Source organism: Myripristis murdjan, chromosome 13 (genome assembly GCF_902150065.1).
Source record: "Myripristis murdjan chromosome 13, fMyrMur1.1, whole genome shotgun sequence".
Lineage (NCBI taxonomy): Eukaryota > Metazoa > Chordata > Actinopteri > Holocentriformes > Holocentridae > Myripristis > Myripristis murdjan.
Genome location: NC_043992.1, coordinates 3,805,674 through 3,832,429, shown reverse-complemented (window position 1 = coordinate 3,832,429; position 26,756 = coordinate 3,805,674). Strand labels below are relative to the sequence as shown.

Here is a 26,756-nt window from a genome sequence, read left to right as displayed (position 1 = left end):
CTAGCGTATTCTTTTAAAGAAACCAAAGCATCACGGTGCCCTTTTCGTCATACCTTGTGCAGGTTCTTGAGTTTGGGCGGCAGGTTGTCCCGGATCATCTTCATGGCTTTGAGTGGTGGCTCGTTGAAGTACGGCGGCTCCCCGTCCACCATCTCTATCACCATGACACCCAGGGACCAGATATCCACCTGATACAGGCAGGGGCAGGAGGGAGACAAGTGAGACAGCTTAGCCGGGTTGGATTTTGAAACATTGGCAAAATCCTGGGAAGAAACTGGGTATTTAAGAGTGAATGTGTGATTGTTCATTCTGGTGTGTGTGTGTTACCTCCGGTCCGTACGGCAATCTGGATATGAGCTCTGGTGCCATCCAGTATGGCGTCCCGACCAAAGACTTCCTCCTCTGGACCTCCTTGGACACCTGGGCACAAAACCCGAAGTCTGACAGCTTCACCTGGAGACAGAGAGGGATGGGGGGAAGGAGGGACACAGGGAAAGAGGCAGAGGCAGAGAGAGGAATGTCAGGACTGTTTCCCACGGCAACAGCAAACAAAAGCTATTGAGTTTTTACCGTCACACAGGGTTGCTACAGATTCAAAAAACACAAACAGCCTCTCTACTTTTATTTGTTTTTTATTATCTTGTTTATTCCCACTTGCCAAAAGGCTGCAGCCAGAGTTTTTTTTTTTAAACAAAGTAAATACAAAGTGTGGAGCCAGAATGTCTGGCTGTGAGAAACAAGGCTGTACGGTTACAGTTCATTTATAAGACATACTCAATATACAGCTCCCTCACATGTGGCAAAAATTACTTTTTGTTGGGCAGAGTAAGAAAGTGAGTGTAACTCTGATGAATAACAGCGTGTGAACGTGTGGAAGGTAGGGGTTAGATAAAATAAATGCCTCAGTGGTGTATTGATGAAAGTGAGTTTGGGCCCTTAAAAATGACCCCTTTTCTCACATAGTCAAATGCCTTGAGATCTGTCACCCAGTCGTGTGTATCGGGAAACTCCCACCCAGTTTTCTGAGAAAGCCTGTCTCTCTGCATGGACGGGCAGCAAGACAGAGATGCAGCATTTGATGTTGCCCACATGGCTGGTTGCTCACCTCTGCCAGCTCGAAAAGGGAAATGAAACAAACCAGCGATGGGAACTGGTGAAGAAATGTTGATGCACTCACACAGACACTGGGTCAAAGCATATCAGTAGCGATAAATCTAAGCCCCGTCCAAACCATCTGTACCAAAAACTCCTATTTTTTCCAAACAGCCTTCCATCACATTAACAGACTCTGCAGGGATGTGATACCAGTAGTGGGTTAAAATCAGTACCTGTTGGAGGTTTTACCCAAGACTGATATATCCGATACCCAAACCTCCTAGTAGCATGTCAGAAATAAAGCAAACTGTCTTTATTTTTGGCATTTTTGGCTAACAGAAGCCTGCATTTCTTAACTGGTGGGAAGAGAGAAGGGTTTTACATCAATTGTTTATTTTTCCCAGGGTCCCAAACTAATAGACCCAGCCTCTTCTATATTGAATTGTTTGATACTTTTTTTTATTACACTTTTTTGGCACTGAAAAAGTGTTACTGGTGCATCCCTTGATATAACTGAGTTTACGTGCAGTTATATTACGACATAAAAGGGGCTAGTTCCTAAACTACTGTCACTAACACATGTATCACTGCTTGTTCTCTGTAGTGTGTGGGCGTTGCATTTTTATTCGACTTCTCTGCTTTTTTTGCTTTATTTTTATGCACTTGAGTGACACAAATTGCCTCAGTGAAGATAGTAATTTTTTTTTAAAAGTCCAACCCTGATAATAACACTAGAGAAGAGATCACACCCTAATTGCTGAAGAAATGAAACACACATATTCAAACACACAAAGCGATCCCACCCTGCTGATGAGAAACAGCACAGGCTTGGCTGAGTCCACTTCCTTTGCCAGGCCAAACCACACACAGCAGCTTGAAAACAGACCAGGGCCAAAACCACAACAGCCAGCAGCCAGCAGCCATCAGCAGGCTTTCAAGGCCAGAGCGCTACCACTGCAGCATCTTCCTGAAAGTAAATTCATACTAAGAAGAAAACTGCAAAAAGGAGAACTCCTACCTCTTGAAATGAAGACAGGCCACTGTCAGCTTTTGAGCAGAGGGAAAACGTACATTTCATGCACAGAGTGGTAAAAGTAGAGGGCACACTGCAAGTTGCAAACAAAGGTGTTGAAATTATTGTTAGCTGCACATGTAAAATTCACTTACCTAAACGCACATGGCTCATATTTAATTATCATCACATATCACTTTTCCTGTGTTTTTGCAGTGTTTAATCAAACTGATCTTTTATCTGTAAAGTCTGCTGTGGTCAGGAATGGTCCACTCTTTTTGTGTAACATGCAGATCATACATGACCAAACCAAATTTCCCAAGTACCACTAGTAGGGTTTTTTGAATATGATGCAAAAGTTGTAGTAAATCAGTAGTATTCCCCTGATCAGAAGCAATCACGACTAATAAACAACAACTACTCAGATAACTGAGACAATCAGGCAGTGGTGTTCACTGCGTCACAGGTCATGTCAGGAAAGAGAGAGACTGGCAACTTGGGGAGAACCTCATCAGCGGGTCTTGAAATTATTGAGAAAGAAAGACAATGTACTATTTGCATCAGCCAGCAGGACGCAGCTTGATTAAGAAGCACTGAGCCTTCTCGGTGTCGCTGCAGAGTCCTGCCTGGCCATGCGTGCTACGCCAGGCCAGACGCAAAGTGTGAAACCACAAAGCTCATAAAGCGCTGCAGCCACAGACATGTCATAGATGGTGTTGCGGTTCATACTGCAGCCCAGTAGCTCGGCATTACACATGCAAAGTGCAAGCATGTTTGCTTTAAAACTAATTTTTACAGCATTTGAACGTATTGTCGATATGAAATATAACTGTTTTCTCTGATAAAATCCAATTAAATTACATTTTTTTTGGTTATAAGTTAAGGACAATAGGCCAGTTGGAGTGCAACTGTTAGGCCTTTCAGCAAGGCTCTTGCATACCACAGTTTGGGAATCACTGTTCTGGTTGTATGATAGAGAACATTATCACAGCTTCTGAGGGTTGACCAGAGAACACATTAACATCACATCTGTGATCTGACTCTGCTCCTGCTGAGGGGCTCAAGATGAGTGAGTCAGTCAGCAGCTGGCAGGAAATTTAAGATTTCGTCCTAGAATCCACTACTGAGTCCTACCAGCTAGATTTCTGGCAGAAAGTAAACTGACCCCTCAATGATCTCTGATTTGGTACCAAACTACCTTGGAAAAGCAGAACAAACTGAGCAGCTACAGTCCCGAACAGGCAGCAGTTGGGTGGTGGTGAGTGTGAGCCTGGCGGTGTGGTGACTAAACCATGAGGTGTCACGGCTGCAGCCCAACTTCAGCAGAACTCTGCAACAGCTGAGGCTTGACGTCAGTGCAGTGAAACACTGAAAAACAACGCAATATCTGACCTACAACACCACAGTGGCACACATTTTCATCTTCTAGACTCACAACCGCAGTGCTGGACTACATACTTGTGCGAGAGAGAGTTAAGAGACACCAGAGGCCATGTTCCTCTTTCCCAGTTCATGTTGTGCCAATTCTAAGCAGAAAGGAGGAACTGGTTCGTCAATAGTCAGGAAGTTATTTGTTGCCATCAGACTCAGCTCTACAGTAGTGGTTAACAGATTGAGTGTTTATTTCCTGTTCTATGTAAAGGAAAAATGTAGGCAATCCTTGCACAAGATTGTGAAGTTACATTTCCTGTGGCTGCTCAGCCTGTGTCTGTGCTCTGCATCCTGGACAACAGTGAGAAGGGAGAGATGCTCCAAATGCAGTTTGAAGATTATTAACACATAAGTAGTTAAGACATGTTCACACTGCTGTACTTGTTTTTGGAGAAAAACTGCTGTTTCAACTGCATTTTGTGCAGGTAACAAGGAAAGCAAGTCTGTACTGCTAATGTGGGAGAGAAGGCCACACAGTGCATTTTGCTTTAGTCATGTAATGTTGACGTCTGCATCATGTTGAACAAGGTCTACACTATATTTACCACACCTACACCTAGTCATTTTATGTATTTTAAGCACCTGGCACCAGACAAGGTTTATCCACATAAACATACCAGTGTTAACACAATGAGCATATAAAACAGATACACATGTGATAGCTGCAGACAGATTTTACACAAAAGTAAATGCACCCGTCTCTCCAAGAAGGAGCAGCATTACAGCTGCAACAGCAGTCACTGCTTCCTCAATCTTATTGGCCGCCCTCTGCTATATACTGTCTCCTCAAAATAAACCATGAACTTCACACAAATAAAAAAATGCTATACAACTGAGGGGGGTGGAAGAAAAAGGAAACGGATGGTCACTGGTCAGAAAAGCATTCTGACTGGAGACACATCTGACTATCAAATGTAAAAAGGTTTACTGCAACATCAAAGTCACCACATTGCCTTTTCTGTAAACCTTATCCAGATATAAGCTGCAGGAAATGAGCAGGTGTAAAGAGAGGGGTGTGTCTGCAGATCATGGGCATGCCTTGATGTGGGGCAGGGGTGTGTGTTGCTGACTCAAAGGCAAGCTTTTCCAGTGTATTTAGCACCTGCTGCTTGAGAAGGTGGGGTTATGTGTCCGCCCCCTCACTTTACCTGATTCTTATGGTCTGTTCCCACCTGGTATTAACATCCATCCTGAGAAATCTGATCACAAGCTGACACCTCTAAGTACAGGTGTAAACAACAACGAAGCTTCCTCAATGCGTTCTGAGTGATTGGATCTCATGAGGTGGTCTGGCATGCTTGTGTCCGCATCGCATCCAAGGTGTAAACAGACATGTATCCCAGGATGCATCGAAGGACCGTCTACTAACATGATGTCCTCTGTCTGTCAAGCCCAACACCCCCGACGCCGGCCAGACCGTCACTTTTCCAGCAGAAAAACTCTACTGGCATGTATTGACAATGTGCAGGGTTTTTTCCTCCACATAAAAATCGGAGGCTGCAGCCTTTCTTAGGTTTTGTGCCCTGTCGCAATTAAACACATTCTTTCAAACCCTAGATGCGATAAAGTTACTACAGGAAAATTACAGAAATATTATAGGCGGCTGTGTGACTCTGCATGTTCTAGTGACTACAGGAATACCACAGTATTACAGGCTGATTTATCTACCTTAGTAGAGAACGTGCCCCACTCAGACACGCTGAAATAATTAAATAATCTGAGCCTGAACGTGATCGGGGTTGAGCATGTAAATTTGTCTTCAGTAATTTACAGTGCATTAAGATGAGGCTGGAGTGAGCAAGGATGTCCCCTTTTGTTAAATGCCGCTGAGTGTTATATGCCATTTTATTTTTTTGTGTGGAAGGACTATCAAAGTCCTCTCTCTCTCTGTGAAATTATACATATTTACATAAAGAGAGGGAAAGTGAGATTCAAACAGAAGTGGGAAGGTGAGACGCATGTGGAGATGCATTTTAATGCCAGGTGTGAACGGACAGACTGAGAGCTGTCCACTTGTGTTTGGATCACCAAAGACAGTTTTATACCAGGTGGGAACAGAGGCTTCAACTTCCTTGAGGAACATGTCTTTGATCTGTGCAGACAAGTGTGTCTTACATCCAGAACAAACAAATAAACATGTGCATAACTCTTCAATTTTCTCAGTACCACAGCTGAACAGATTTCTGGCTTTCACCTCGATCCTCCTAACTCCTTTTATAAGATGCTCTGCTCTGCCTAAAAAGCTGCAAGGCTTTTTTCTGTCTGAATGCGGTGTGGTACCCACCCTGCCGTCCTGGGTGAGGAGGATGGAGTCGCTCTTGATGTCTCGGTGGATCACACCCTGCGTGTGGAGGACGGACAGAGCCTTCAGGACAGACAGGCACACGGTGGCAATCTGCTCCTCATTCATCCTGCAGAGGGAGGGTATATCAGAGACGTGTCATCAGGTTTAACATTTATTACCTTTTCTTTGTAATCTTACTGTAGTAGTTTCTCCCAGTTCAGTCTCCAGTGAGGCGTGATTATTTCTGAAGAGAAGTCGCACCCACATTTGATTCTCACACATGGAAATCAAACTAGAAATTGAACTTTTTTTTTTTTAAAGACAGACTGGACCAAACATTTCACCTTTGACATTTGTGTCTATGTTGTGTAATTCCACAGTCAAGATAACACAGAGAGGCAGAGGACGTTTACAGGACTGTGGAGCTTGAGCACAAAAAAGTAGGAGGGAACAGTTGAGAAAAAAAAAACCAACTAAATACTGATTATGCTGTTGACAGTGTCATCTTTGAATGCAGAAACAAAGAATAAACTGGGTCACACTGCCCCCTTATGGAAGTAAAAAAAATGTCATGGTTGAGGAACTTGAAACAATATAAAATTCAACTTTTAAAGGGGAAACAGCTTAAATAAAAGAGACTTCACTGGAAACCAGAGGAAGAGGAACAGCACATTTCTAGTGTTTTCCAACAGAGTAAAGGCTATGTGCCCAGGATGAAATGCTTAAACCCATCACACACACATGCTTTCCAACAGTATTGTGACCGCCTTTGAATTTCTGTATCCTGTTGGTCCAGGTAATGACCTTTATTTGTTATTATTGTGTTATTATAATAATTGTTATTATTGTAGTTTTAAACAAATAAATATTAACTAAATAAATAAGTCTGGCTTTGCTTGACAGACATTAACACGCCTTGCTCTCACCTGGTGTGCGTCACGATGTCAGTGAGCGCTCCTCCCTCCAGGAACTCCATGACGACCCAGAGCTCGTCTCCCACCAGGTAGCTGTTGTACATCTCCACCACGTTGTCATGGTGATAGTCCCGCATGATGACCACCTGAACACAGAGACAGAAACAAACACTGTAAGTCAATGAAGCAAGAAAATAAAATCATAATAACAGCAATAACAGTAATTAACAGTGGTAATAGTCAGAGTATGTAAGTGTCACACATGCATTTTAAACCACACCAACTGTCTGGCTGTTGTCTAATAGGCTACTGGGGCACCGCATTAACTATGCGTACGATTGACCAATCAAATCATTCATTAAAACTTGGCTGTATGTGACATCATTTCCACCAGGAAGTAGACTAGAGTTTGAAATCTGTTTCATTCTGTTGACAACTAGACAGGACTTTTTTTTCCCAATGGGCTATAGTCAAATTTAGACGGTGCTGACAGTTACAATAATTTGAGTAGGTTTACATTATTTTGTTTTAATTATGTCATAAATTCATAAATGCAATTATAATTACACTGGATCTTAGTGCATTGTTATCAAGAAGCTAGTTATCAGACGTTAGCTACAGGAAGTCAAAACATGGGTGAGGAACAGCAGCCTGTAAGGTATGACTATTTATTTTGAAGCACACATTGTTCCAGTGTCTGAGTGACATGTGAGCACAGTGTGGTTGAACTAGACAAGGAAAACAAAGCAGAAGACGACAAGGAAGAGTAAACGCAATGCCGTGACACATCAAATCTGCCTTCTGCAGCGCTGCCAAGGAAACATCCAATAATGACGCTGGATGAGAGCGTCCACCAAATATTTAGGGATGTATCAAAAACTGAAAATTGAGAACCCATTTTTTCTTTTTTTCTTTCCACTTTCTTCTTGCTGCTGAAGATTTTTTTAACATGATGTAAAATTAGAGTGAACGCATTCACAACAACATTCCACACTGCTTTTGATGAATAATGTAGTCAGGCTTATGAAATGACTCTTCCATGAGCTGCATACAGAGACTTTCACTGCACAACATTGGTAAAATCCCCTGTCAAAATTTTGTGTTGAATTGTTGGTTTATGTTTAAATTGAAAAGAACAAACTTGTAAAGTAAATTTTTAAAGTAAAGTAACTGCCCTTTTTAGAGGAAAAGGGCAGTTACACACCAACTAAGAGCAAATATGTTATGAACTGGTACCTCATTGAAGAGGAGCTCCCTGCGCTGCTGCTTCCTCAGATCCATCTTCTTCACAGCCACCAGCTTGCCGGTGGTTTTCACTGTGGCGATGCACACGATCCCGGTCGACCCCTCCCCTATTTTAATGTAGTGGTCCAGGTAGGTGCGTGGGTCTCCGGGGTCCACCACCATCTGCAGCGCTGCTCTGAACTGCTCGTGGGAAACTCTCTGCGGCTCCCGCTGTGGGGAGCGGGCCTGTGAGGCGGGACCAGAGCTTGGGGGACCAGGAGGGCCCGGGGGCCGTGGTGCCGGGACATTGGGATGAGGGGTGTGGGGGTGCTGGGTGCCATCGGGGCCTAGGGCAGGATGGGAGGTGTGGTGGGGTTTCGGGTGGGTTATGGGGGGCTTGGAGCCAGAGGAACCTCTGGTGGAGCCGCTGGAGGGGCCGTTGTGAGGCGGGGAGTCGTGGTGTTGACCGGGCTAGATAAAAAACAAACAAACAAACAAACAACATAAGCTAAAACGCAGGCAAGGCAAAGAAAAACAATGGCATAGAACAAATTCTATGGAAATGTGTTTGAAGAGGCATCCTAACATCCCAGTTGGCTAAAGTAAGATTTAAAAAAACTTATTTATTACACTGACTTGTTTGCTATAACATACATCACTTTCATACTACTAAAGATGTAAGCTAAACAAATTTCATCATAAAGATTCATGTTTGCCTAAAAAGGCGGACATACAGACTTTAGGTATGTTCACCCTCCTCTTCACCTGTTTACACTGTAAACACAGCTTGTGACACACGTGTGCAGGACAGACATACACACAGTGATGGTAAATGACACACAGCGTTACATTATCACCCACTCTCACTGACAGTTCAGCTCTCACGAGAGAAGCAGCTAAAACCGACCTGGAGAGCAAAGAGTGAGGCGATAAGAGCCTCCATCGTCCATGAGCCAGTCTCTCAATTTGCACCTGTCTGTCTGTCTTTCTATCTGTTTTTCAGGAATTTCCCTCGGGGCTTCTGCTCCTTTCCTGTCTGCCCCACTTTCCAACAGCCATCTGTCCTGAAATATCCCCATACTTCCTTACCTGTCCCGTGGGGCTGCGTCCCCCCTCGCTGTCCGTCCTGGGGTAAGTGTTGAAAGGCCGTGTGGTCTGCTGAGCTGTCTTCATCACCCCCTCTGTCACGGGGAGGTTGGGGGTTCGGATGTTGGGGCCGGATAGCGGCCTCTTGTCCCGGGGAGACTGTGGACTGCCATCCCTGCCTGTGTAGCTGGACTTGGGCCTGTGGTCACTGGGCTGCTCTCGGCGAACGACCTGGTCCTGGGGGAGAGGGGGGAGCATGAGAGAGTAAGAAAGAGAAAAAAAGAGAAAAAGAGAGTAGAGAGGAAGGAAAGAATTTGGTGGGGAAAATAGTTTAACTAGTTTAACCACAAGTGGACAACCCTGATGTTAATTTTCTTTTCTTAATTTTCTTGATTGAATAAAAAGGGCAGAGACAATGCTTCTTTCTTGTACTAACTTGCACTATAAAAGGAAGACAAAAACAAAAAAAAAAAAAAAAAAAAAAAAAAAACCCAATTCTGCTGAAATTAATTTAAGGCATTATAATAGACACTGATTCAGCTATATAGTATGCTATGTTGTTTCTCTTGAAAGCTCCACAAATAGTTCTGCATTAGCCATGGGACTATTTTTATTCAATGAGATTAGCAGCAGCTTCCTTGTGAACGTGTCTGAAACAGGAACCAAGAACTCCAATAGCTGGTGGTTTCGGGACTTGACATCAATTCTGTACCACTGTGCCTTGTCAGCAACCAGGGTTGGGCAGCAACCAGGGTTGGGCAACACTGATAAATATCGCAATATATTAGACCAAAGAGCTGAGTAGCGATAATTTTATTAGAATTTTACCAAATTCTAAAGATGAGCATTAAATGAGCATTTAAAGATATTTACTCATTACTAATTTTAGGAAATTAATATTGGTCATTAGTAATCAGAAATGTGTAACAATAATTAGAAATGTGGATATGATAATCAGGTTAAGACAACTTCAGTCAGAGGAGACTATAATTAGTTCAGAGAATTGTATCACTTTATATTGAAATGCAGACATGCAGCATGATATGGACAAAATTTCAAAGCTCAATATTTCTGCCAAATATCTCGATAGCGACACAATATATGATGACTTCACATGTCTTTGAAATTTTACATGTAGCAACAGTAAAAATGAAGCATTCTTCAAAAAGCATCAAAACAATACCAAATGGATGTAGAAAATGGAGTTACTTTACAAAGTATTTTATTGATCAGAACAGACCAATCAGTGTCTTAGGCTAACCCTAACCCTAAATTTGATATTGTATATATTGTTGCCTTATAAGATATTAATATCTTGTGTGTTCATATCTAGATAACAATATGACAAGGCCAAACAAAAAAATACCATGGGTTCCGGTTCCTTGTCATTTAAGGGCATGAATAAGTAGGGAATGTATTTTATTTTATTTAGCATTTTATTTAGCATTTTAAGGATGGGTAGGGGGGATTTATTTTATTTTATTCTTTTTTATTTTCGGAAACGATGCATGGGTTGCTTTTTAAATATAATTAATTCAATATTTGCCTAAGTTACTACCTTTTTAACGGACGGAGCAGCGTTATTACTAGCAGAGGGAGGTGTCTCTGTCTCGCATCGCAGCACTAGGTACCTGAAGTCGAATACACCCATCACGCCCACTGCCATAGAGCCAAGCTCCACGGTGGGGGTGGAGAGGATGTCCAACGCCATGTCCATCCACGGATCCCCCTTTCATGTTTGCCTGCTGCACTTGCAAATCTACAATGGCACTGTTTCACCTCTTTCACTACATCTGCAAAGGTTTTCTCTTGTAGTCAGATTATTTTCGCCTATGGTTTGCGAGGTCAAATCACACACACCGTGCGGAAGTCCATTCTTTCCAGCCAGTGCTGTCAGTGGCGTGTGATTCCATGAAATTATTTTCCGAAGTTATGCGAGAACATCGCAAATAAGACGAGTGCAACACAGATCAAAATAAAAGCCCTGCTTAACTTTTGACCAATGCCAACAAGGCCACACTAGGTCCCATAGTGCCTTTATTTTATTTTTTTAATTTTATTTTTACACAGAGGCCAATAAAATAACCTGACTCGGGGGTTAAATGGGACACTCGGTTGGGAACCGGAACCCAGATTTTTTTTTGTCTGGCCTAATGATATATCATTCAGCCCTAATGCAGACTTTACGACCAGGAAAATGTAACATTAAAGTTATTTCTCAATTTTGCCATAACCAAAATCCTGATGAATATCTGGTCTAATAACAAGGAATTGATATTATGTATGAGCCAGCCTAATGTAATTAAGCTGTGCCAGTGCTATGAACAAGATTTGTGAAAGACTAATGAGTGTCCCTGTGGAGGTTTCCCTCCCTACCTGGTGTTGGTCTCGAGGCTCTCTGTCTCTGTGGGGGGGAGGGGGAGGACCAGAGCCTGGCCTGTCCCGGTGGGCCCTGCTAGGCTCTTGGCCCCGCGGCTGCTGGTGAGGGCGACCTTGGACGCCGTCATCCCTGTGTGGAGGACGGAGTGCACGCTGACCCTGGCGGGGGTCACCTCCGCCCTGATGGTCCGGTCTAGGCCGGTCTCTGGGGAAAGCAGAGTGATGAGGTTAGTAAGGACACTTTCCCTGTGCCTTATAAAACTACTTTCCATCTCACAGTTTCTAACGGAGGATACAGCTACCTTTGTTATAACTAGCATTACAGGCTGGCATAAACACCAATGGCAGTTCACAGTGGCAAACTAGCAGCTGTCATGCACCAAATTTAGGTAAATATAAGCATCAAGCCGGTAGAGCTGGGTATCGTTAAAAAATTTTTTAGATACTGGTACCATTACCAATAACCATTCCCTGACTTCAATACCAGCTCCTGAATGATAATTTTCCTAGTGTTTTTCCTGCATGCATCCACGATGTGTAACATTAGACAATCAATCACTTTATTAGATCTTGGTGCTGAATGCTTAATGGCTCACTGACACTTATGAGATTTACTCTTATAAGGTCATTAGGTACCAAATTTAGGGAGCAAGGCATTTTTTGATATTTGATAGCATCAAAACAATTTGGTTGGAGCTATAAAAGTATCTAAATTCGGTACACAGCCCTTCAAGCAGGTAAATTTGCTTTACCCACCAGGCACAGTGGCAATTTCCATAAAATTATACTAAAAACAAAGTTCTACAACAACCCTCTGTGCATCCTGTATAACCTCTAATTATGATTGGGCACTCAACCACAGGAGCACTGGCTTAGCAGTATCTTTGTCAGCTAAGCTACAGCTATGCCAATTTAACAAAAACAGAAGAAGTCTGGCATGTTGAATCACTGAATCCAAACAACACTTTACGGTTTTGTTTTTTTGACAGTATCAGTTTCATTTCTCCTCTTGTGAGCTCATCAAATTAGAGGTTTAAGGTATACAATGTGGCTGGCATAAACATTGATGAAACCAGCAAAATTATGACTCATTGATTCGCTGAATGACAAGATGAGCTTTCCAACCTGTTGTACTTGTGCCTCTGAGAAGGAGCAGACAAATTCAAGGGAAGCGAAAAACATGAAACTTAAAGGACTACAAAAAGTCTAAGTAACTCCAAAAATGTTGGGCCGATGAAATGGGAGATGATGGGTGGTTGCCTGCAGGATTATCATGAGAACAGATAAGTGGGAAATTTTTGGCAATAAATGGGATTTCCCCCTATTACTTTCATTTATTTCCCAGAGTTGTATTAATACTTGATAAGAGTTACTTATATTTTTATGGTATCAATTACACAATTCATGTGCTGCAGCATTAAAAATATTGTATATAACTCCTGTTTATATTCAATTATTGAAAATTACAGCAAAAATTGTATATAAAAAAACGTCAGTGGTTGTTAAAATCTGAGTATTCATACAAAGCTCTGGCAGGTGACCAAAAAGTTAATTTGTCACCCCGAGGCAGATGGTCATATTTGGTTTATCAATGACCTAAAAATGCACAGAGTGACTGGGAATCTACATGTGTGCACATGCCAGCCGCTTACAGGCCGTCAGACTCTGCTTTCACACTGCGAACGTTACAGGCAACAAGTCACTGTAAGTCCATTCAGTTCCAGCAGAGCTGAGCTACCAAGGAAACTCAGCTTATGTGTTTACGGTCAACAAGCCTGTCGTCTAAGAAAAAACGGCCACGGCAACATCCCGTCAACAACAAGTATCCTGGCAACTGCGAATCAGATTTCTGCACTACTTATTTCCTGAACACTGCACTTTAGTTTCCTCATCAATACCACTTGGCAAATAGAAGCAGACGAGAAGCTGATTCACACCTTCCCTATGTTTCTCTACAACCATTATCTGAAAGATTACAGGAAGATTTGTATCAAAATTGACGCCTGAAGAGGAGCTGCATCCATGGCTGGTGTCTATGGTAATTTCTGAAATAATGCCGTGATTTTTTCTGTTTATTTAAATTACTACTAATTAACAATTACTATTTATGTATATTAACTCATCAAAATAAAGAAATGGAGGTAACTAAACAAAATAAGTTAGATGGTGGAAATGTAAACCCCGGGGCACATTTATTCTTCTGTGTATCGCAGCCCTCCTGAGCGTTTTGGTTGTTCAATGTCTGGTGGTGTTTGTGCTTTGTGTGTATTCATATGTTGTTTGGTGTCTGGTAATGTTGTTTATTTGTGCATTGTGTGTTGTTTAGTGTTGGTTTTGTGACAGTTTGTGAAAACAAATTTCCCTTTGGGACAATAAAAGCTATCTATCTATCGATCTGCGTACCCCGTCTTCATGCTAAGCTAAAAGGAAATGCTACGCATAGGAGCTGAACCATTGGATGTACAGAAGTGAAAATGGTATCGAACATCTTGTCTCAGTCTGGGTACGTTGGAAAAGGGAGATTTGCCCCAAATATTGAAGTATTCCCTAAAACAACCGGCAGCAATGGTACTCAAGTACAAGGTCAATACTTAACATGTTCCTGAAATTACAAATTAACTTTGTTGCCGTACCTGTCTGGTCTGTCGGAGTGTGCGTAGTGTCTGTGGTGAGGGTCTCCATTTTCCTGCCCTCCTCCTCCTCCTCCTCCTGAGGATCCTGAATCCCGGCGAGGCTGGATTGGAGGGCTGCCTCGTCGGAGGGAGTTTGAGCGCGTCACAGACATGGTGTCAAACTCATCCAGCAGCCATGTCAGAGAGCCGTCCACCCCCAGCTTGCTGCCACGTACGATGGTCTGAGGATAAAGTGAAAACAAAACCACAGTCAGTGTGACTGTCACACATACACAAACACATAATGTGACCTGCTGACTGGAAGCTTTCCAGTCGAAATGCTGCAAACTGGCTTGACTGGAAGAATTTCAGCAAGTCTTCAGCGAGGGGAGCCAAGAAAGACCTCAAACAGTTGTGCTGTGTTTTACTGGACTTGGCCTGAAACCATCAGCAAAAGTGGATTTCTTTTTTTTTTTTTTTTTTGAAAAGCAGTTTAAATATAAATAAGGAAACTAAAAGTCAAATGTAAATACTGCCTTCACTAAAGACCATTGATCTTACACTATATGTATAAATGGTACAGGAAAAACTGAATTCCTGAGTTCCTTTAATAGCCACTGTGATCAGTTCACCAGAAAGTTAGTGTCTTTCCCTGTTATCAGTGTTTGTCTGTATTCATTTACTGAGACCACTCATCTAGAAATGAAAGAAAAATAAGCACACTTAGTTTGAATGAAACCAGTCACTGTCAAGTCTTCCTGGATAAACAATCTAAAAAAAAAAAAAAAGAGAGAGAGAGGATGTGCCCTGGTCTGACCCTACTCGTAGATCCACAGCAGTCTGTTTACAGTGTTCTACAAAACAACCTGAATATGAAATAAATATTCAACTTATGCATTCAACACACCCACTGTTTGCTATGGCGCACATTTTTGTTAACAATCATTATTTGGCAAAAGAAACAGTCATATTTACTGTTTGGTCTTACACATCCAAATTGTTTCTTAAAATACAGTAAATCATCTAAATCTGAATACAGAGACACGCACCAGTCAAAGGAAAAACATCCTCATCAAGAGAAACTGCAACATGTTTGTTTTGGGAATTTTTTTCCTGACCTGGGTCTGTGTGACAATGCCTGTTGCTTCTTCTATTATTACATTATTACAAATAGTACAACTACCGACACTAATCTGACCAGTCCTAAAGCACAGTCATGGTTATGGCTATGAATGGACAGAATACAGTTACAGTAGTACTTGGCATACTAGTAAATGTCAGCAGATAGAATATTAATACAAATAACTTGTAACAGCAGTGCTTCTATATATCACTCTATGGCAGAAGTGCATGAAATAAAAACTCTTTTTTTGTTTATCTGTATGCAAGAAGCCGATCATGGGAACCGTGTGAAAAATTGTGGCTAAAATTTATAGTTAATATCAATGTTAACATTATTTTTACCATATGGTGATGAATTGATTACCGCCATGTACAGAGAAGAGATGTCTCTTATTGACTGTCCGACATGGATTTTGGCTCTTTAATTTGGCTCTGTGGATATGTTAGCCCCTAAAACCTGAATCAAATGTCACAATTTGTGTCTTTGGTTGAAGCTCTTTTCAAAAAGGTTTCTCAATCTAGCAGCAGCCAAGACAGTGACATTAAACTTTTTAAACACGTCAAGCATTTACAAACACATTCTAAAGCATTCTAAAATAGTTTTTGGATTTAAAAAACAAAAACAGAAACAGATTACTGTTACCATTACTATGACTCTTTGGTGGTCTTTACAGTATTAATGCTTCCCCTCGTATGTGTAAGGCTGCCACCTCGCCCTGCCATTCTACCACACACACACACACACACACACACACACACACGGTCCATGTACAGAATATAATCTATGATGTTGATGTCTTGTGATGATAGCTGATCAATACTTTTGCTATTTTATGATTCTGTAATTTATTTCCTATTTCTGTTGTAACTTGTTATATGATATTACCTGTGCAGCTGCCTGTCTTGGCCAGGCTGTTTCTATAAAAAACATTTTTAATCTCAGTGAGCCTTTCTTGGTTACATAATGGTTGAATAAATAAATGAATAAATGAATAAATATGCTCTAAACCAGTCTTTGAAAGTTGTGTATTACTTTTGTTTTCTCTGTCAGTTATTCGCTCTCAGTTATGAAAATGAAATTAAAACATCAAATTCTAAACAGACATGTGTTACCATGTCTATCCACCGTAAATGGGCACTTAAATATTATTAGAGATGTGTTAAACTCCCAGATACTCAGACACTTAACATGAGTGCCTGAGTGTATAAAGACTGGAATATTCCACCGTTAACCATTACTGGACATTGGACTGGCTGCTTCTGTTACAGCAGGTAAGGATAATCAATTCAGGACCAGTGACCCTCGGCCCTCCAGCCACAGCTAAGGTGTCAAACACTGCTGCATAATCTTTCATTAACTTTCATAGGACCTGTAAAATGGCCATCCTTGCCCTGCCCCCTGACCTTGCGTGGTTCTACGGTGGTGATGACAGTGGCGTCGATGAAGGGCTTGGGCCTCTTGGCTGTGTCCTCGATGAGCGACTGCCATTGCCGCGGCAACCCCACGAATTTCTGCTCCTGCTCGTCGAAGTCAGTGTGCACGCGGTGCTCAAAGTTAGACGGAGCCGAGATCTGGATACGAGACTTCTTCTTCTTGGTGAACATGACAGCGGCTGTGGTGGCTGCAGCCGAGCATCAGACCTGCAGGGAGGGGGGAGGAGGAGGAGAAGGAGAGAGAGAGGAAGGTTAGAAGGAAACACAGAGGGGACAAAGTAAGGTGACATACCGAGAGCGGGGCAGTAACAAGTTTCCATAATGCACAACATTTCAGTAGCATTTGACACACTGAATTGAGACACTGAAACTACCCGCATTATATGACTAACTGCACAAAATACTTAAATATTGTATTTAAAAGCGGAGTATATTTGTCATTTTTGGCAATTTCATATGATGCTATGTCTCAAAACACAACTGTGACATTTAAATTAGGGTGTTCTGACAACACCCCCATTAGCACTTAGTGCTTTACTCCTGATAAAATTAACACGGCAAATAATCGACCAATCAGATTTTGGTCGACCAAGAACGTATCAACCAATAAATCGACCAGTCGACTAACAGACTACAGCCCTAATAGCTTTTAATAAATAATAATAAAGCTTTAAATAACATCCCAAATTGCAGCATCCATGAAAAAACAAGGAAAACCCTTATATATTAACTGAAAGATACCCAGCCACATAAAAAAACTTATCACATCAAGTAAGCAACAGGCCACTGTCAAACAGTATTTAAAAATAACCAAACAATTAAAACTGGTTGGAACAGCAGTTGGGTGGAGGTTTACTGTCTAAGAAAATACAATGAATGATTGTTTCAAATTCTAAACTACTTGAAAGCCAATCAGTGGACTTTTGTGTTACTGACAGCTTAATTTTAATACCAGACAAACTGGTGCAGGTTCAAATAAATCCCGAGACTTACTTGCAAAATACTGAGACATAACTCACAATACAGGATTCAGAAGCCAAATTAAGTGTTGCTTCAGAAACCTCCTTTTATGCTTGCTGTCCTGCTCCTGTGATAAATAGATCTGCTGATTACTGGGCGATTCGTGGATTTGTTTTGATGCCTTATCAAGTTAAGTTCAGCCTCGTCAAATGTACTGATTCCTCAGTTTTCACAAAACAGGTTAGTCATTAAGTGCTTTTCAGAGTGACAAAAGATTTAGAACATGTTACAACGTTTACACTATTTGAATTTCTCTTTCTTTGTATGTATGTATGTGTGTATGTATGTGAGTGAGCTGGCAAAAATAGTGGAATTTGTGTGGAAAAAAGGGGGGAAATATCAGTGAGAAAATGAGAACCATGTAGACCCAATGATTATATTATGCCCTTATTCCACATGTGTCAGTTGAGTCTACAGGGTCCTCACTACCAGTTGAGCGTAATGCCCCTTTAAAAGCATGTAGTGTGCAGCGTGTTCTCTCCTCCTTTTCTAACTGCATGGAAAAGATCCCAGCTAACACAGTTACTGTTTGGAAAAAGGAGCTCAGTCACTTTTACTGCCAGGACATTTGAAATGAGACACTTTGGACTTTTACTGTAGGAGATTTTTACTGCACTACTTCTACTTCTTCTGCAGTCAAATACCAGCAGAGGAACAGTACTTCTACTTCTACTGCAGTCAAATACCAGCAGAGGAACAGTACTTCTGCTGGGATAGTAATTTGAAGTAATCTTTCCACCACTGTTGCTTAGTTCAGTGTACTAAGGCAGATAACCTAAGAGCCACAATCCAACTGGTTTATTTCAGTCCACTGAGCATTCAGCGGCCTGGTGGCATTAGACCAGTTGTGACCTTTAGCTGAAGGTCACCGGCAGGCTCAGGAACAACAGGTTCGCTGCTACTGTCCCATTACTGAAGATAAGAAACCTGCTCAAGTGTTTCCTAATGACAGAGGGAGCATAGCATCAGACAGACTGCTCACTGCACCACAGCGGCCCGCTGACCATGTAATGGCCCAACATCAAAGCTTTCTGCTTTCAGATACGGCGACATTTCCTTTTGTGTATAGCTTCATGGCCGTAGTCTTGTCCATGGAAACTGTCAACATTGAGTGACTGAGACGCAGTGCAGGTTTTGAGAAAAAAGGATAAACCACTCTCCAATATTTGCTATTTTTTCAACACCAATAGGAGTACCAAACTTCATTAATTGTGACCGTAATTTGTCAACATGAGAAGTAATCCTAATCCTGAGTATGAGGTGGCGGATACCACAAAATAAATTCTTACAGGTTTATATTTCAAACTTCAGCTGAGGCTAGAAAGTTTGCCAACCAAAACGTCCCAACATAAAAAGCTTTCTGAAATCCTAGATTTCCATAATTTGTATTAAGGGATCTATGAGACATATGTAAGGGTTCAATGATATTCAGTAACTAAAATGTTTAATTTCTATGACCTTTATGAGGTTAACATGTCATTTTTTTGCCTTGATGAACACTGTAAACACACTTCAGATTCAGGAGTCTTATTAAAGTTGATTATTCTGTTTTAATCTGTTTGTACACCAAATACATTCTGCACTCAAAATCTTATTTTCAGGTTTGTGAATGTAATGTAAACACAAAGAAAATAAGCATTACATTTGATGATTTTTTTTTTTTTTTTTTTTTTTTTTTTTTAATTTAGGCTGATTTTCACAATGAAATTCTACTATATTGCATTACTTGTCAAAAAAATGTATTCAATTTTCTGATTTTACCTGTCTAGAAAAGACTGTTTCACTTCCATGAAACTGTGGGAACCCTGATATATTCATTGTATGGTTCACAGTTGGGGTTATACTGATTGGACCATAGCCTAAATTGGTTTTGTTAGAATCTCAGCTGCAGAACTCATCATAGCCATTCATGTACTGGAATGTTAACACACACACGCACGCACACACACGCACGCACACACAAGCACACACACACACACAGAGCCCTGTTGCTCTGTGAGTGGCTATCAAAAGAGACACTCCCTGTGGTGAAACACAGGCCGGCTGGTATGGACCCAGGCTGGTCCCAGTCATGCTGAAGCTCCCTCACCTTCCTGCTCTTCTAATACAGAAAATTAATAAAAACGCAAAATGAAGTTGGTGCTCACACATCAAAAATGAGAATAAGGAGGTAAAAGGTGCAGGGATGGGAAGAAGCAGCAGGAAGACAGAGGGAGGGGTGAGTATGTGAAGAGAGAGAGAGCATCCCGGTCGGATTCAGAGGGCCGGTATGAGTCATGTTGCTGAGCTCGCCGAGCAGCAGCATTAATAAAGTCTCTAACAGCGGGAGTGTTTGAAGTGTAGTGGGACCCGCCCAACGACACGCAGAGAAAACTGAAGCTCACAGTCAACAACACGGCCTGGACACTGACACAAAAATGAACCTCTCAACAACCACAGCCTTTACAAGGCAACCGGCATCAAGTTGCGTGTAAAGTACAGTAAATGTACAGAACTTTATTTTTAGAGAAATGCTGCAGACACATGGCAGAGGAAAAAATATTAAGGAGCTGGGGGCCTAAGGGTAATACACTGAGAATAAAAACTCAGAATTTCCAAGATTAAAGTCACAATTTCAGACTCACTCTGCAGGCGCTGCTGCTGGCCATGTATCAGACCTGCAGCCGATGACCTCATCAAATTCTACTATGGAATGTGAATGTAATGGGATTTAGTGACAAGGAAATCCTACTGATTTTAGCCCAGAATCACAATATTGTTTTCTTCTGAACTGGCACAAATAACAGCCAGATGCTGATGAGAATATTGTGATTCTGGGCTAAAATCAGCAGGATTTACTAAATCCCAGAGTAGAGGAAACATTAGTTTTCGGATTTTTTTTTTCTTGTAAATTTGCAACTTTACAATCTCAGTTTTTTTCTAGGAACATTACCCACACTTTCAAATCAATTTATTTATTTATGTATTTATTTATTTATTTTAATGTGCAGTGGCCTTAGCCTATGAATAAATTACGTACTGATAGGTTGCTATGCTGTTCACTTCTTTACTTGTAAACACTTAGTGCAAAACTTAAATAGAAAAATAGGAACTATTATATTCAAATAGAATCTGCACTTAGACTGCAAAGTCCACTGAGGTGAAATAACGTATGGTGTCATGTCAACACTGGATCACATATCTGTAGTTCGAGTTCTGCATCACTGACCAAGCATCTTACCTCCACTCTAACTTCATCATACATGTTGGGGATCGCCGGCTTGATGAAATATTTTTGGCTCAGCACATTGAACTGATCCAAAGTTTCAATCATTTCTCTAAATGAACTTTTTCCCACTGTGTGGCACAGCATCATACCTCTGGTGAGACAGCAGGTCACAGCAGTGGTGTGTTCATTCCACCTTGCACTGTTTCTTTAATATTTTGCTGATATGGCAAATACACCGATAACTGTCAGCTGGTGGTGGCCGCTCCCTTCCCAGCTGATACAGAGTCAAGTCAAGCAAACTGTGCTGGGTGACGGTCAGTGTTGCCGTGCTCAGTTATCACCTGCTTGCGGCAAAGATGACATGTGGCTTCATTTAAATCTTTTGGGTCGCCATTTTCTCCAACTTTAGGCGCCAAAATACTACCACATTGGTGAGCCAGCGCTCTTCTTTGAAATTAACTCCTTCATCTCTGTATATTAAAGCGCTGCATGCAAGCCTACATCAAGCTGCCACAATGACATTGTGTGCATTTTCTTTCAAAATAAAAGTCTGAAGATGCCGTAACAGCTGTTAAATATTTGATTGTGAAAAATAATCGCAAATGACAGCAAATATCGCAATATTTGATAACATCTAATATCAGACCAAGCCTAACAAGCACCCAAAAAATACTTAACTGTATGATGAAATGAATGAAGAAAAGGAAGTAAATCTAAGGATCTTTGTGAAACCATAATCAATTTTCTGTCAAACTAACCGACTAATCGTTACAGCACCAGCAGAGTTCCAGCTATAGTAAAGGTCAAACTGGGTTGCCCTGGTCAAGTCCTTAGCGCAGCAGCCTGGGTTCAAATCTGAGCAAGGTCCTTTGCAACATGTCATCCTATCTCCTTCCCCTGTCTTTCCTGTATCTCTCATCTGTCACTATCAAATAAAGCAAAATGCTGAAAAAACAATCTAAAAAAAAAGAGAGAGAGAGGGAGAACAAAAGAAGGACAAAACAGCCCAGCGGTGCATTGGACCAGTGACACTAAAGAGGACAGGATGGAAAAAAATAACAACAGCAGCACAGTTCATACTCTCAGGCCTGGTATGTTTACCATTGGGCTGAATTACGCGCTGAATAGATGAATTGTTTTGCACAGACACAGAGTAAAATGAGGACACGGAAGGAAGGATAAATCACCATGTATTTTACTGAATGATTCTCAGAATGATAGTAAACTAAGGCTCTACTTTTTTCGACTGAAAAGAAGTGATCACTATTATTTCTCATGATTTGGGGAACAAAATTATTTTCATTTTATCTGAAATACCATTTATGACTTGAGTCATTCTACATGAAAGTGATGACGTTAACTCCTGTATTTATTAATGGGGAAAGAAAAGTCACATGATGATCCACGACTGCATGTGCATCAACACAGAACACCAGTCAAGTCTGGCCCACGTTCACATAAATGTTCTGTTATTTCCCTTAAAAAACAAAGCACTGTAAACAATAACTAAATTGAATATCCAGCCCTAGACATTCTGGGGCCCTGGGCAAAAAAAAAAAAAAAAAAAACATGAGTAGATCAATGAATATACAAAAGATGGACAGCCTAGTTTTATTACACCCTTTTAATAAAATAGCCTGGTTTTATTGCACCCTTTGAATAAAATTCACTTTAGTTCTTTTTTCAGTTTTTAGGAAATCTGTTGATGACTTTCTGGTAATTTTCATTTTTATTACTTGTAATATAGCTTTAAATGTCTAATTCTAATAACTATACATATAGTTACAGTATTTTTTTTTTTTTGGAGTGTTTTAAAATAATTTCTGGCAACTGTTTTGGCGAATTGATAATTTTCTTATAATTTCTCACAAATATATTACTGATTTTCTGATTGTTTTCTTGTCATTTTTACAATTTTGGGGGCGAATTTTCAGGTAATTTTCTTTTAACTTTTTACTAATTTCTTGCTGATTTTCATCTTTTTCTTGTTAATTTGCTCATTGCAAATTATGCAATGAGGAAATAAGCAAAAAAATCCCAGAACATTAGGAAAGTACAAAACAAAAGAAACCAGAAAATTGAAGAAAAAAAAAAAAAAACTTAACCATAAAATTGTGAAAACTGAGACATCGTTAAAATGTATTTTCTGATTGGTTATGGGGGCCTGCGGTTTATTGGGGAAGGCCTGATGGTTGTGTGAGGATCTCATAACAACATGGTTACCACGCAGCGCCTAAATAATTTTTTCCAGCCATTAAGAGTTGGGAGACAACAGAGAGCAGAGCATATAAATCACCGGGTTCAGATGAGGAGAGCAATATTATCAATCAGTGCATTCTAACTCTGGGCCTCAGAGAGCTGCTGCTGATTTATTTAATCAGGAAATTAATGAAGATTGGAGGAAGTGGCTGTGGGGATTTTCATTAATGACTACACACAGTATTGGTAGATAAATCAACATGTATGTGTGGCCAGTGATTAGCACAACTATTGGCAGCATGGGAACTGTAAGAGACTTTTGTTTACGGCCTGAGTAAAACTGTCTTACTGAAAACACAAGAAGCTGCAACAGGCAGTAACTCAGTGTGCAGAAACTGTCAAAAGGAGATTGAGAAAGACACTGTGCATCTCACACTCGTACTCAGTACTGTAGACATAAATCAAGGAGTGTGGGTTTTAAATCAAAAAATTTTTTTTTTTTTCTTTTTTGCTGTATTTCAAGATGAAGCCGAAGGGCCGCTGGTGAAAAACAAGACTATATTGAAACGGTCAAGAGCCAACAAAATGATAAAGTTCAAGTCTCAGAGGCCAAACCTCACAAAGCAAATAGACAAAAGCTCTGACCTTAGAGCGTTTGGCATGAGAGAGAGCTGCTTTGACTGAATGGTATGCACATGGCTAACTATTTGTGGTAAAAACATGAACTGCTCTGTCAGTGAAAGTAGAGTCCTTTAAAACAGGTTAACCTGACTGCCTGGTGCAATGGTTGTTCACTACAGCTGTTTCAAGTACACTGGATAGTAGGGTTGCACAATGGATAAAATTTTATACCTTGATATTGATATTTCTGTCAAATATTTTGATAGCAATACAATATGATATGACTGTGGGTTCACTTATTTGAAATTGTAAGGTAATTGTAGCAACAGTGACAATTAATTGTTCTTCAAAAACAGCATAATACTAAATCGACATAGAAAATGCAGTCACTTCACAAAGTACTTTATTGATCACAACAGACCAATCACTTTCTTAGGGTGCATTGAAATCAATTTAAAAAAAAAAAAAAAAAAAAAAAAAAAAAAATTAGATCAAACATTTTGGTGCAACCTCTGCTTCGACACAATGCTCAATTTTAACTGCCGTTACCCTTAAAATGCTGTTGAAGCATTCTCCAGAAAACAGCATAATAATACCAGCTGGATGTAGAAAATGCAGTTGCTTCACAAAATATTTTTTTTGGCTCACCCTAACCCTAAATGTGATATTGTTCATATTGATGCCTTTTGAAATATTAATATCACTCATGTTCATATCTAAATAACGATATGATAACAATATATTGTTCAGTCCTACTGGATATAGTGAGTGACTTAGTGGAGAAAAATGCACAGTCACCGTCTGAAATTAACACCCAGATCTGTCTTTGGTGGACAAATCAATAAAGGTCACACCACCACACTGACCGCTACCTTTCTCTGCAGATAAAACATCTCAGTTTTCTATCATCTCTGTCACTGCTGGCCGCTGTACACACAAATAAAGCCCAGCTAACAGCAGCAGTCATCTGTTACAGGTGGAACAGAAGAGGAACAGGTGAGCTGCAGGCAGACACACAGGCTGAGTGACTGACAGCTGCAGAGGGCATGTGGTCCCGCCCCCTTAACCAAGACAACACCAGGAGCACAGACAAGACAACACCAGGAGCACAGACAACACCAGGAGCACAGCCAATCGGGTGCCACCAACTGCCACAAAACAGGAAGCGCTTGGATGGAGCAGGGAAGAGCGTCACACAGGTGGGTAAGAGCGACAAGTGTCTGTCTAGTCTGACCACAAGACAAGTTTATCTTCATACAAACTGTCAATAAAATTAGTAAACAGGGAGAATTAGTAAACAGGGAGAAAACGGCATAACCCCCATTCTACCAACAACAACAAAAAAAAGAGACAGCAACAGGCTAGCTATGAATTCCAGCCTTAGTTTTTATTTTTTACTTGACCTCTTCTATCAGGATTTTCACCACAGCATCAACATAAAGGCACTGAAGGGCTGTCTTGGTGGCTCGTACCATGTTTCTCACCCACTTTCCCCTCAGGGATCAATAACATATTTTTGATTCTGATTGTTTTATACTGACAGATTTGAATTAAATTTGAACTTCCCCTCTCTACACAGGATGACAACAGGTTTCTGCAAGATAAATTTAACAGTTTAACACATTTTAATACCAGTCAACCAATTCCAGCCTAAAAATAAAACCATAAATATGTCAGTCAGTGCAATTTGAGAATTCTCACTAGATACATTTTAAAACCTCAGAAACTGTGTTTAATGCCTAAATTAAGGATGCAGCTAATTATTATTTTCATTGATCTATAAAAATATATATTTTTAATGACCTGATTAAGTCATTTCGTCTATAAAGTGTCAAAGACAACAACACCTGGTCAGCAGATGTTAGCAGAGCCCAAAGTAATGTTTACTCAGTCTGACCATTATCAAGACAGCATTAATTTTATAATGATATAAATGAGGAAAAATAACCAAATCTAAGCATTATTAAGCTTGAATCACCAAATGCTTAGGATTTTTACTTGAAAAATGACATTATGACAATTATCAAAATGAAAATCCATTAAATGTTTTGACAATTGACTCATCAATTAATTAACAAATTGTTTCAGCACTCAAATAAACCTTTCATTGTATTCCATACCTTTAAATGAGGGGTGTGAAGCCGAAAAAAATGAACCATTTAATCCACAATCTGTCTGACCACACACTGAGCTGCTGAATTCATGAATATACTGAAAGCATTTTTACTTTGGTTTTAGTCTAAGTAGACTTTTGCTTTTCCAAGATCATCCGTTGATTTCGAATTGTTATCCCAAATCTCTGAATGGAATAAAAGTTATTTTTACAAATAAGATAACAAATGATAGCCTAGTGTTTTTTCTCCCTGATGTACAAAACAAACCAAACTGAAACCCAAATCGTGACTCAAAAAACGCAATATAAACAAAAGCGTGGATTTATTGAATCGTCACATTCCGTTTTTACACTTTTTAAATGTTTAATAATTAATTTTTACAGGACGTGTGAACACACTCCTCCACCACTGAAAATAAACACATTCTATTGCGACACTTTCCACTTGTTTCTGCCTTTAACAGCATTTTGGCAAAAGCAGTGATTCCATATTATTGTTGCAGTTACAAAGATAAAACCACACATAAAACGTCCCTCTCCTCCTAGTTCTCTGTAAACAACAAGAGGGCCCATTAAAACATCCTAACAGTGAGAGAGCTGCACTGCTGCACCCTGCCACCTACTCAAACAGTGTTCAGACACACACACACACACACACACACACACACACACACACACACACACACACACACACACACACACACACACACAGAAACACAGAGTGAACCAGAAGTTATAAAGGGCCCCTCCTCTTGCACAGCAAAACAAGCAGATCCCTCCCTGAACACAACAAACACTCCAGCTCACAGTTATGGCTGCCCTCCCTCCCTCTCTCTCTCTTTCCCTCTTTCTCTCTCTCTCGCTCTCTCGTCACATTCCTCCGCTGCCGGCTGTGTATGCCTGGGTGAGCAGTGAGAAAGCCTGTCCTGTGAGCAGGACAGAGCCAGGCTGATGAGCTCTGGACGAGGCTACTGTCCTGGCCTGATTCAAGCACATGGGTGG

The 26,756-nt window shown here is 40.7% G+C and overlaps 1 protein-coding gene across 2 annotated transcripts in view; it reads right to left on the bottom strand.

The window, feature by feature from the left end:
• The window catches only part of pak4 (p21 protein (Cdc42/Rac)-activated kinase 4), a 58,471-nt gene that overhangs the window by 10,212 nt on the left and 21,503 nt on the right, over window positions 1-26,756 (bottom strand). For both annotated transcript variants that reach the window (XM_030066481.1, XM_030066482.1), the window contains exons 2-10: window positions 16,564-16,800; window positions 14,059-14,279; window positions 11,423-11,630; window positions 9,050-9,283; window positions 7,973-8,431; window positions 6,749-6,882; window positions 5,823-5,949; window positions 328-453; window positions 54-188 (exon numbers count right to left, since the gene is read on the bottom strand). In XM_030066481.1, coding sequence (XP_029922341.1) covers window positions 54-188; window positions 328-453; window positions 5,823-5,949; window positions 6,749-6,882; window positions 7,973-8,431; window positions 9,050-9,283; window positions 11,423-11,630; window positions 14,059-14,279; window positions 16,564-16,764 — 1,845 coding nt within the window. In that variant the 5' untranslated portion in view covers window positions 16,765-16,800. The remainder of the gene's footprint in view (window positions 1-53; window positions 189-327; window positions 454-5,822; window positions 5,950-6,748; window positions 6,883-7,972; window positions 8,432-9,049; window positions 9,284-11,422; window positions 11,631-14,058; window positions 14,280-16,563; window positions 16,801-26,756) is intronic.